The 14,080-nt window shown below is 30.8% G+C and overlaps 1 protein-coding gene across 1 annotated transcript in view; it reads right to left on the reverse strand.

Annotated features, from left to right (window-relative positions):
* Window positions 1-446: 446 nt before the first annotated feature.
* LOC124360408 overlaps window positions 447-14,080 on the reverse strand; it is a 124,023-nt gene continuing 110,389 nt past the window's right edge. The window contains 2 exon segments of the mRNA XM_046814015.1: window positions 447-2,170; window positions 8,028-8,186. Coding sequence (XP_046669971.1) covers window positions 1,095-2,170; window positions 8,028-8,186 — 1,235 coding nt within the window. The 3' untranslated portion in view covers window positions 447-1,094.

Here is a 14,080-nt window from a genome sequence, read left to right on the forward strand (position 1 = left end):
TTATTAAAAATTAAAAACTAAAATCAACAACAATAATACAAACACATATCAATACTTACATTATGACAGTTACCATCCATATGTAAAGATAATAAATGATAAAGTTATTGCATCCCAGTCCATGCTATATGATAACTTTCCTCAGTCCAATCAAGGAATTATGTAAGTATTATATACCTAATCAGTATCATATACCTCATCAGTGAGAAATGGTTACGATGTCCAAAATATTGGTTCAAATAATCAAACATATGATCATAACACAATGTTTACACATAACAATTGAATACATTTAACTGGCTCTTTGAATTCACATTACACAACTTTAGAGACCAAGATGGGAATTTTTGCTGCTTTAAAGACCAGTGGGGATTTACAAAATAGGAATAGGCCTATGTTCATCCTAGGGTCCCTAGGAATCTCCATTTAAAATTTCAGTACAAGCGGTTGAATAGTTTATACGTGAATCAAAACAAACAAAGAAAGGCACTTTCACATTTATAATATTATTAGGATGAATAGTTTACTTCAAATAATAGTGGAATCAATGCAGTTTGCCACTGAGATTTCCTAGTTAAACTAAAATAATTCACTATAGGCAGATTAATAAAATTAATAGAACAATAATTCAGTGAAATTTGCATCAATAATTCTGAACACCCTGTATACAGTGACATTGCACTTATGGATAAAACATAAAAATACAGATATTGGTATGTCACTAGTTATAAAAAAACTTTATCGTTTATTTTTGGCACATAATTTGTTTCAGTTCTTTTTTTCATTAAAAAAACAACATTCAAATTGACATTTCAACCGTTTTACAAGCAGGATATTCCATTTTAGGACAGAAATTCAACCAAGGAATTATGGCTGATATCCAAGTTACAATTTTGTTCACTGTTTTCTTCTAAATGTTTTAGCTGATAAAGATACTGTAAACCAAAGCTATGATAAATTGAAAAATTCTTTTTATGAATGCATAACAATTTACGCAGAAATAAAATAATAGTAAATATCATTAGCTGATTGTTAGTAGTAAGAATTATTCATAAGTATTAGTATTTCCGCTGTATATTAAGCTATAAAACAATTTAAGATACTTGTGTCTCTTGGCTAATATCGATAGTCTGAACCCTTGTGCTGTCAGTTGGTAACAATTCAAGTTTTTCTGGTTCAGCGTCTGGCATAATTATACACATGAAGCTTTTCCCTGTAGCGGAGTCTTTTGGATAGATAGTGACTGGAGTGAACCTCTCAGAGGACCCTTCCACATAAGCACACAAGCGTTGGTACACTTCTGGGAACTGTTTCCGTAAACTGACGCCTCGCTGCCTGAGATGACGTTGAATGTTGGTGAAGCTGATCTGCCTCGCTCGTTGGTTACCTTGGCTGACTCCTGGTAATGAGGTCAGAATCAGAGTTTCGGGATCTTCACTATCTCTGGTGATATTTGCTGCTGGCTGTTTGGGTGGAATTAAAGGTTTACTAAGTCTCAGTTTGGCACATCTGGATACCAGCTGACGTTCCCACTTCACAGCTCCACTGGTTGGAACTTCACTGACCACACACACAGCAACATATAAAACTAATCTAGTATCAGGATTGTATGATTTACAAAGCCTTAAGAGCTCTTTATATAGTTCTGGTCCCATTTCATTAGGTAACAAATCGGCCCACCTGATATAGGTAGGTTCTCCCATATCTGGTAATCCATTAGAAACGAACCTTTCAGCTAGTTCAGGACTAGAAAAAAAACTCTTAACCGCACCTCTACCTCGAGATAAGAAGCCCCTACGAGCCAACAGAGAAATGTGGTGTAAGGTTTCCGAGTCCTCCTTGACTGTGGAGAGTACGCGGCGGCACAGTGCTCCGACCCGTGAGTGTAGGCAAGTCTTTCGGTGTTTCTCCCAGTGGGCTCTACGGCACTCCCTCGAACAATAGACATGAGCACAATTATGACAGGTTTTAAATGTTCTACGTGCATCTGTAACATTGGATGTCTTTCCGCACTTAGAATATCGACAGCGGACAAGTCCATTTCCTTCAACTTCAAAAGAAACTCTACGACCTCTCGGGGCTGATGTGAACTTTGGATCAAATCCTTCACTACGGCGCCTCCCCATTTCTGGTTCGAAAGGAGCCCCCTCCCCTCCACTGCTAGCTGACTCTGAAAACAAAATATTTCAGTGATACATTATTTAAATAACAATTTTTGAAATAATCTTTCAAATTTGTATTTAAAATATAATGCTTCAGTTTTGTACAATACAATACTGCATAAACAGTCAGCTGTACAATTTTGTTGTTTGTTTCATTTTGCATGTTGTTGCTTCAATGACCTCAATCTTATAGCTACTGCCAATATTAGGTTTTTTCTTTAGTCCCAACACTTTTTCACTGATAGTGCAACTTGTAGCAAGAGAACCACAAACCTATAAAATATTCTGCATGGAATAAGGCAGGAAAACTCAATAGTGTATCCACTTGCAAAATAATTTCATCCTAAAGAAGCTTAACATTTGTCATGTCCTAGGTTTCAAAACTTCATCAGAGGAAAAGGGCTCCTAATTTCAAATTAAAGGGAGGTTTTCTTATGGAAATATGTTTAACAAAATCTAAATATGATTATTTGTAGCCCAAAATAAAGGAAAACATAGGCCATATCCATTGAAACAATGACAGAATGGAGTTTTATGATCTTTATGGTTGCCTGAAAATGGTGAGATATAGCAAACTGTAGTTAAACCTCAAAATAAATATCCTGTCAATTTTCTTGATTTTCTTCTTACATAAAGTAAAGTAAAATACATTTGTGCCAACTGAAAAAATTACTGTAAAACATACAGTATTTATTTGTTAATTTAAGAATGGACTATGGTTGTATTTCACCACTTATGGCTTAGCCATAAATAGATTCAGAGACGAAACTCTTTCCAATTTTCAGAATAATACATTTATTCTAGGCAAGATTGTGACCATAGTGTAATAATGGGAGAGCCCAAGCAGGGATTTTGCGTGTTACTCGAGCGTGTCAGAAAATCATATGGGGAGAAACCTTGTACCTTGAAATGTACCTTTACCATATATGGACCCTTAATATAGAGCCTTGCGTTGAGGGCAATCCATCAAATTAGTAAAAAAATACGATCCTCAAGAAAAATCGAGCGCATCAGATTAAGACAAGTTAAGTTTAGTAAATGAAGAACAGTACATACTTCAATAATCTGACAATATGATCGTGGCGTAAAGAAATGGGCGAGTCACAAAGTTGTAATAAAACATCATCTTGAAATACTCAAGAGCGGTTGAATTTTTTTTATTTTGAAGGAAAATCTTTAAGGATTACGGAAAAAATATAATCTGCTGTATTCATGGAGCAATGTAGCTAAAACCATAAATAAAGTGTGGATCGTATAGCTGCTGAGAACTGTATTTCCCACTCCACGTCTCTCTTTCCTTCTCACTCTCTCTCTATCTCTCACTCTCTCGCGCTATCCCAACTCTACCTTCTGCCACCATTATTCCATTCCAGCTGATCACAATAATAACATGTTTGCTATTATAGACTTTAGAACCTGGCAACTTATGAAATGACACTTTGGTGTTTTTGTTATGTCGTAAAACAATTTTGTGAATTTAATGCAATAAGTTTGATATGTATAACAATAATGATTGATGTAAGTGTGAAATTTGTATTTTGTGGAGAAGAAACATGTTAAGCAATAAAAAGTTTACACCAGAAACTTTTTAAAAGTATAACTGTTTTGGAGTATCATAAAGGGAACCGTTTCGAATAAAATCTAGCAATGCTTATGTTACGGTCTAAATTTCTAAGAAAACATCTTAAAAGAATGGCTATCATGCCCTGTGTTACAAACTTTTTACAACTATAAAAATACCATCCGATTTTCAATGGAAAAATGAAATTTTACGCCGAAAAGTGCACAGAAATGTGATGCACCAGAACTTGCTCAAGAGATTCCTGAATTATCTATTTTTAGCACACCCACAATGCAGACTACTAGTACAACCAGTAGGCAAGTAAGTATTAATGTAATAGATTAATAAATAGTCCATTGAAGTCACATTTGGGTTTACAATTTTTAGAGGACACAATTTTTTACTTTTTTAAAGTCAATCGGGGGTTATCAAAAGTTTAATTCCAACTTTGTAGGGTCGTGACTCTTGTCTCTCGGCCACCATCTTGAAAAAAGGAGTGCAAACGGTTTTTTTATTTATCTTACAAACTTTTGATTTTACAAAAAAAATCTTTTAACATTTTTTGGTGCTAATAAGATTTTCTATAACTTTAATCCTGTAACTTTTTGTCATAAAAATAAAATTAACAAAGTTATTAACAAAAAAGAGCGAAAATGTTGTGATAAATTTATAGTTTTATACCAATAAATGATAGAATTGTACATATATATGTACATTCTTTTATTACATCCAGTTATAAGAAAAAAAATGTCTAATTGTTAGATTACCAATGTTCCTCCATATATTTGTTAGATTATTATTTAGGATGACTAGTACATCAAGTTGAACTGTCTGTATAAAAGTCTAACACACTCGAGTACTTCAAGGTCACATTTTTTACATCTTCAAAAATCTGTCATGACTTTTGGTCACATCCAAATTGTTAGACATTAGAATAGGAAACTTTTTTGAGTTCACTTATCTTGAGTTTGATTATCTGACACGCTTGAATTTTTTTTTTTCTTACCTCTTTTTACGGCAACGATCCGCTCAATACTCGTCAGATTAATATCTCTCGATTATCAGAAAGATATAGCACATATAAACTATGAATGTCTGACACGCTCAATATTTCCATGTGACTATTTTTTCTTACATGTTTTAAAATTAGTGCATGCTCACCTCCCCACTAAAATGATAAACTTAACATAAACTTTTTTGTTTTAGGACCTAATCTTTACAATCCAACAGGTCCCCCATGACGCTTTAGTAACTGCAAATTTAGCATCCCTACTATAAGCTACATTGTAAGAAAGTTGATTTTGTATTAATTTCAATGAAGTGGTCTAATGAAATATATATGACTATACCTCTTAAGATTTAGTCTAAAATTGACTGTACACTTAAGAATAGAGTTGAAATCGGAACAATATTTGAGTATTTTTATCAGTTAGTCAGAACACAAGTTTTCTCAAAGCTGATATGGACAAACATACTTAAATTGTGATAGAATCCTTATTCAGGCATTACATTACCTACAAAGTGGTCTTTTGAATTAATTTATGCCTTTTGTGGTATAATTTGTGGCAATTAATTTGTGGCATAATTAATTTGGACAAAATTTGTATAGTTTTCAAGTTTTAAAATGCCTATTAACACCAGTGTAAATTTTACATATGTAACTATTCTTTTTAATCAGCACATAATGATGAATTGGCCAGCACATAAAAGACCAAAACATAGGGTTGATGACATTTAAAGGTAATTTTTAAGGTAAGAAGCTAGCAGTGGTTTCTACTGATCTCATTTTCTATGGATAACTAACTCACAGAGGCTGTAAGTCATGAAATGCATTGTTGCTGTTTTTGTTACACTTAACAATATAGATCAAAACATCCATAAATACGTTTTACTCATACATTAATTTGCATTTATTAACTCAGTTCTAAATCTATATTTCTAATCCTAGTGCACTTACATTTTACAGTAAGTGTAATGAGGCAACCTATATAATTATATAAAATATTAACATGTAAACCAAAGGTGTTCCCAATAACTCTATCAAGGGTCAAATTTTATAAAGAGAGATGCATGACACCTTCTATTAAAACAACTGGGAATTTGGAAAGAGCACTCACTATTTTTTAACTTAAATGATGAATTCTATTGAGATTATAAACAATGTTTTCATTGTAATTTTACTGACGTTAAACAATTTATATCTATGAATAAAAAGCATCAAAGAAACTTAAAAGCAGGCAAATGTTTCAAACTCAACAGTGTAAACCAACATTTGTGTTCTTAAAGACAAAAATCAAAACACACAATAAACAAACAAAAAGTGGAGTGTATTCACTATTATTTTGTATTATTATACTATCAAAAAGCTCCTAAAATTTCTACGCAAGTGTCTATATTATTATAATCAAAGTTTTCTCCTTCTATACCCAATACTACAATGGACTCTAATAGTTTAAAATATAAATTATCTTTTGCTAAAAAACCTATATGTTTACAGTTTTGTTCAAATCAGTCTAAATGAAATAAAAATTTCTAATTTACCACACCCCATTTTTCAAATTCAAAACTACAAAAATGTTCTCACAATCCAAAGATTTATACTTATCCAACTATGAGAAATAGAAACAAACATGTCGTTTGTAATTGCCTATATTTCTGCACATGTTAAAAATTAAATTTTTATTCTATTTTCCACTTCATTAAGTGGAGTAAATAGAAAATCTTAAATGGAGACCTGCATTATTCTTAAGACATTTAATTGACTATAATATTAACATACTCGTAATTTTTTTCAACACTATTTTTAAACCCCCTTCTTCTATTCACACTTTTGAAGGTTGGTTAAAAGTTCCAGAATTTGATCAATACACACATCAATATAATAGTATCACTTTAAATAATACTATATGTGTAGGGTATTGGCCACCAGAAGCTGTGATATACTCTAATCTATGATGAGACAGCATACAAAACAAAGAAGTTTACTCTGCACAAGTTTGGCAGCACCACTGTATGGCTGTGATAACAATATATGGCCATGATCAGTAGGCTATTTATAGGTATATAATTGGATATTTGGTCATTTTTGCAGTGTGCACATGATTCTTTACTTTCTACAATGTCATCCACACTCTGTTCTATTTACTTTGTTATAGACTATTTTATATATTTATAAAGTTGTTCATAACTGTATTAGGTTTGGTCAATTACACGACATATTAGCCAAATGTGCACCTTTAAACTGCCACATTTGAAACACTGGAAAATTATCTTTCATAACATTCCAACCTGGAGTTCAGAGGTATCAGATCACCCTACCGTTACGCTAGTTAAACAATAACTTGCACTCCATCCAACTTGCCAGCTATCTTTGGAACTGTAAGGTATTTTAAATTCATTAGTTCTTCTGACAAGACGTAATTGATTCTAAACTAATAAATACTCCATACAACCAAACCTACAGGAACATGAGATGAACCGCACCGAACAACTGAGGAAAATGATAAGGTACTGGCAGCACAATGTTTTACAACAACGCCAATGATTTTATTATAGCTGTGAGTTCAACATGAAAAGTATTTCAGTTTTTATTCTTGTCTATTATTAAAGAAAAATCTAAAAAATATCCTTGACTGGTTGTTTGTGCTGTTTGGATATAGACTTTGGCTATTATTATGACATGGTAAATCTGATTATTGCTGCAAACAAAACGTTTATTTTTTTATTATATAGCAAACATTTACATTATAAATTAATACAACGATAAAAAAAACAAGTTGTATAAATCAGGAAGCTAGATCTCAAAGAATTATATTCACACTGACACTAGAAGGGCTTATTCTTCCCTCATCGATTTTATTCATAGTTCCTATTAGTTATATACACTCGTTTTAATAATATTTATTTTTAAATTCAAAACACTATATAGTCTAAAACATTTATTTGGTGACATTTTTCAAGATTGGTGTCAGTTTTACATACGAACCACCAAATGGTGGCAAATCTTAGTTACAATCTTCATACACCCATATACAAGTTCAAATGAATTATGAAAAATTTAAGGAAAAGCACCTTTGAACAGTGAATTACATACAGTTTAAGCAATAATCAAGTATTAAAAAAGAATCTATAGCAAACATAAACAAACTAACTCAAACACACAACTGATCAATCTAAAGTGGAATGTTTCTAGCTTGCAACATAGGTGCACCAGTCTCATTACAGTTATTTGCAAAAGTATTCATAAACTAAATTGAAAGTGCATTGAAAATGTCACCATTTTGAAACTTACAGAGTGGTCCTACCTTGGTGTAGATCCCCGCAGGACCGGCGCTGTGTGGGGAGGGAAGGGCTGGAAGGGGAGGGGGAGCGGGAGGCGGGGGGGAGGCCCAGCAGGGAGTCCAAGACGTCCTCCATGGTAGTAGTGCTTGGGCTGGGTCTAGTGCGGACTGCTTCTCGAGGCCCTACAACCCATTGTCACCATCCACCATATCTCATTACTTACAATCACAGTTAGGTCCTGGTTAGTAGCTCTCACAACTATCTAATTCAAATTAGTACCAGTTTCTGTAGTGTGAGTTTAAAAAAAATGAAATCATTGTAAGATGAAAGAATATTGCATACTAGATTGTCCAGAAATTCATGCTTATGGAAATACTCTTGTTAGATACTAACTAATCTGAACACTATTATTAAATACAATATGAACAGTATTCAAATGGACAAGTTGTAAAATATCAAATAGGTACAGACTAATGTTAAGAAATTATTTTAAAAAACTGTAAATTGATTACTTAAATCAACATGCTTGACCATTAAAAAATCAATCATTATTATTAGTAACCCATTACAATGTTAATAATTTTATTGAAAATAGAAATTTGTTAAAGCAGATTAGATTACACAACAATAGTATACAGTAAATGTATTAGTATGTTATTCACAATTAATTAATAATTTTAATTTAACTCACCAACCATCAATACCATCATCCCAATAATTTTCAGTCACAGCTCGAAAAATATCTTTGAAACCCTAAAACCATGACATTATTGGAGCAAAACATTATTAGTTTAAAATGAGTGTTTGTACACCTTTATCACACTTATAGGAATCCTATTTATTAAAATTTGTATCAGTAATTCCAGTATAAATAGCCATACTAAAACACATCTCCTAAATATGTTTAACAGTTTTAAATAAAACATTGTGATTTCAACAGAAACAGTTTCATCTATTTTTACAATTATTAATCATCTTCCTATGTGCTTGTATAACACATTTATAGATTTTGAAAAAGCTAAATTTCTGGTAATGGTTATGGATTCAGGATTTCTACCCTAATTCTGTACTAATATAAAATTTTTAAATATAATTTTTAAATCTAAAGTAATATTAAAACATATAAACAGCAAATTTACTTGTCTAAGCAACAAACAAAATAAGGAATACACTGACAAAACATTTCAATGCGCACGATTGCCACAAAAAAGCAATCAGTACATGCAGAGCTCTAAAACAAAAAACATCTAAAGCATAAAAAACTCAATTATTAGGACAAATATTTGGATATAATCTGGTTTTATAATTTAAATAGGATAAAAGTCTGCCAATTATCATGTTCTAGACATAGTTAATTTTAAATAACATATACCTTATTTATAAAAACATCTAGTAATGTACGGTAACTATAAATAGAGAACAAAGAACTAACATAGAGTGATGTTTTAAATTCATAAACATGAATAAATGTGTCTATACTATGGGTTTTTCGGACCAACTTTTCATATAATTTCAATTTTAATTGGGAACATTAATTTAGCTCCTTAACCCATCCAGTCATGTCTTTACAATTTCCTAAGCAAACATATCAAATTTAGAATTTAAATTCTTCTATTATTCTATTAACATTTTATACAATTTTTAGGACAATCCTTAACTGAGATATGGACTGCCCTTATAGTGGACACTGTGCCTGACAGCACCTGATTTTATAAAAATAAATTACATGCCATATAAATTGTAATAAGTTATATTATAAAACTGGATTCAATCATTTTCAACCATAGATGTGTTATAAATTATTTATTTATGAAAAATAACCGAAAATCTAAAGAGTGTTCAAAAAAGACATAAAAACAATAGTGAAATAAAAAGTAGTTATTGGATCAACTAATACAGAGTGAAATGATACACTATAAATTAAAGAGGAAATTGTTCTTCATCATGCCACAAACTCATTTTGAAAATAATATCATATTTTTGTAATAATGTTTCAAAATGTAAATTTGCATAAAATCAAACAATATAACAATATGATCAAACATGTATTGTCTACATGTTAATCATAGTGACCTCCACAGAAGGCAATTTCTTTCTGCTTCTAAATCTAATTCAACTCACTAGCTAAATTTTAAATATGATGCAGTTTTAACCTTGGTGTATTTGAATTATATATATATATATATATACAAATATATATTGAGTTTTTAACAAGTAAAACAGGTAAAAGATATAGTAATGCTGTATTATTTTCTCTTTTTCATTCTTTCATCCCTCCTTATATGCATGTTTTCCGCTGTGTGCATTTGCATGGTATGTAGCAACCACGGTGATACCGGTCCTAAGAGAAAGGCTTTCTATTTCCAGATTAGGAAATAACGCTTAACAGCTTAAACTTATTGGGAACAATCCATGGCAAGTGTTAGTAAGTGAAATGTAAACAAAAATAATTAGAATTGTTTAACAATTTATATGTTATAATTAAAACGTTTGCATACCAAAATATTTGGGATATTCTATCAAAATGATACATATTCATACAATTTTTAATTTTATTCAGGTACTCTTTAGTTTTTGTCCAAGGGTTTAAATATAAATCCTCAATCATTTTAGTTCTTCAATTTTTGTTGCACAGTTTTGCAAAATATACAATTTCAATAGTAAAAGAGATTTAGAAGCATTTAAGTGTTTTTGCAGAACTTTTTTATAATTAAGCTTTCTAATTGAAAAAGCCAAGAACTACCATAAAAATATGGGGAGAGCTAAATCAATAATTATGAATGTGTATTAAAATAATAATTTATTGTATTAGACTTTCATTTATTACAGCCTTAAATAGTAAACTTTTTATAAAAAAATTACTATGTTAATTTATTAAAGATTTTTTTAAATTTCTATTGAACCACTTCTATTAAAATCTAACTAATAATCTACATAAAAAGTACCTATTAAAGCTTATTCAAGTATAATAACAGTTAGATTATCATTTTGAAAATTAATATTATTTTTATTGTAGCAAAAATGTTAAACATTACAATCGTTGCTAACTATTTACAATTTCTAAAATTTTTTGTGACACAGCTTGCCATTTGTTACTTATAAGCTAATATATTTGTTACCTATTTGCAGATATATGATGCATTTAAAAATTGTGAAAATTTTCAGGAAAACATACAATTACAACTCAAGTTTCTGCACAAAAGTAATTATATAATGGCCATCATTAGAGGTCTTCTCAGGGTATCAATCTTCCTCTGCAATTGTGTTTCATCTAATGAATATTTTCAGTCAAACTTAGCTAAACAATTAAAAATACTAAAAATATGTTTAGAAATATACTTCATAAATTTCTGGTTAGAAAAGAAAGAAAGGTGCTAAAAATAAATTAAGTCTATTGTTTTTCAATGTATTATCCTATAAATTCTACAAACTTCATTTAACGCTTAGGTAATATTTCCATACCTACAAAAAGTAGTTTTCCTCCTTGTCTGTAAAATGTTCTTCCACAGTTGTTTGGAGCTCTTCTTCTATGTTAAATCTCATTCACAAAAATCAGATTTCAATTCAATTTGGAAAATAGGTCAATGTCACTGGGGGCCAGATCTAGGCTTCAAGGTAGATAAGTGATTTCTTGGAAACCACAGTCCTCCACAGTTACCTTGGGAATCAATGCTGTGCAGGAAGGGGTATTGTTATGAATAAGCCAGACACATTGCAAAACTTTCCTTGCCTTTTCTCTATGATTTCATTGCACAAACGGTGAAGTAGAAAAATGGAGTAGGTTGAAGACAGCGATGGGATTCCTCCTAATGCTCATAAATAAAGTTGGGATTGCTTGTGTACATTTTGCAATCCTAATGAAAATGCCTGATTACATCCCTGGAGTTTCAGACTGAAGAGATAAGATTGCTAGTCTCACAGTGAATGGTGATTATGACATCAGGAGTTTCTAGATCAATCTCACTACCCACCTTTAGATGCAGAGATACAGCATTACATTTATTCTGTAGCTTGTGTACTTGACTATGCACAAATAGAAATTGGATACCAACCCACTATGGCCTTTATTGCTCTTTATATCTTCTGAATCATATTCACCAGCACAATCCATGTCAATAATGTACTGCTCTAAATTATTCCCACGATCAACTAGGGTATTGCTCAACAGTATGTATAACATATATGAGGAATAACTGGGAATAATGTGAGAAATGAGTAACTCCTCCCAGAAATATTAAAATTCAACTAGGGTGTGTATCTCTACACCAGTTTCTTTATTCTACACATTAGGATTCTAAAATGGAACTTATCAAGAGTGCATATGAATGGCAAATTGACAGAAAGAAAATATTACCGACAGAGAATTGGATTTAGCTAAGAAAATAATTAAACTATTTATTTCATAGTATTTTACCTGATCTATAAAAATCTATAATAATCAATAACAAGACATCTATCATTTATTGTATTTGAGCTGTTATTTTATGGTTTGTATATTATCTGTTAAATATTGTATTTTTTGTTCTTCATTAAGGTAAGATGTATGTTCCTATAACGACCATGTTAATCTGGCTAGGTTAATGACCCATTACATATCTCAGGAAGCAGTAATATACTTTAGTGAAATGCCTACTTTGTTGGTGAACATGATTTTAAATAAATCCTAGCAGATTAAAAATATTTTACAAAAAATATATGAGTTAGAATGTTTTTAATTAGTTTTAATTTTTTAATTTTTATTTTTTAAGTAACTTAAACTGCTAGGCTACTTGTAAACTAATGTTATAAACATGTGGTAAAATCTTGAAGCTGGTGTGAGTACTTTCTGAGATAATTTATATACATTTTTTTGTCAAATAACAGAAAGTAGCCATACACTGGAGACAATAATAGCAACAACTTTACATACATAAAAATTCCAAATCATAGTCCTGCTTTTCCTTCAATTCTTTATTCAACATTTGCTTCTTCAGCATACAACAATGCTTTATGGCTTTTTTGTCACAAGTTGGCATGTTTTATCCAGCTTTATATTATATGTAGTCAATCATTGTTACAAAGCGTTTAGTTATGTTTAGGTTTTGCATCCAACAGCCTAAAAACTTCTACTCACCCTTTCTTCCCATGATTTTATATAAGGCAGCAATTGAAGCTCTATTTATCAGTGTATTTAGAACTACAAAATTATTTTTAGGAATATTTGATCACAGTATATAATTAAAACTTTCCATTATATTTTGTGCACTTCCATGTAAGCGATTGGTTTTAATCCGCCATTTAATTTTGTTAAATAAGGGTTTTATATTACAAAGGATTTTCTACAATAAAAGGTTATATCAATTAACTCTTTGAAGCAACAAAATCCCTATTCTACTGGTTAGAAAATATATAAAATAACTAGCAATAACCTTGAAAGAATAAAAGGATTTCAGAAATTGCCATCATTATATGTTAAAAAAAAGAACACTATGTTTCAAGGGTTGGAATCTATCCTTTTTTCAGGTGTGAAAATAAACTTAAAAACTTGCAAGCATCCCCACCATCTGACTTGTTGTACAAAAAAATAGGGATGTATATCTAATCCCTAAAGGTTATTCTCTCAAACTGCCCTTTTACAGCAATAAAGCTGTAAAAGAAAGCAAATAAAATAATGACTCCTTTTTTTATATATTTACGTAAGAAATAACTGCTCATCATAGTTGGGAAAAAATATTCTCCAAATCGGCATTGAAATTAAAATTAATCAAAGAATTTCTCATCATTATCAGAAAAAAATATCCTCTAAATCAGCATTGACATTAAAATTATACAAACAATTGCTCATCATCATCGGGAAAAAGTATTCACTAAATCAGCATTAAAATTTTTTTTAATGATTGTCAACAAATCCAGAAATATCTTTAAGAGCATCCAAAATAGATATGAAAATTTACAGAATCGTATAAGAAATAAGAGATTTCTAAACTTAAAAAACTTATGCCAACAAATATGTCTTTCTCAATAACAAAAACACAAATGCATATAACACAAATAATTTACAACATGTCATCCTGGGTATTAAGTAAAACAGAAACTA

The sequence above is a fragment of the Homalodisca vitripennis genome, chromosome 4, assembly GCF_021130785.1.
Source record: "Homalodisca vitripennis isolate AUS2020 chromosome 4, UT_GWSS_2.1, whole genome shotgun sequence".
Lineage (NCBI taxonomy): Eukaryota > Metazoa > Arthropoda > Insecta > Hemiptera > Cicadellidae > Homalodisca > Homalodisca vitripennis.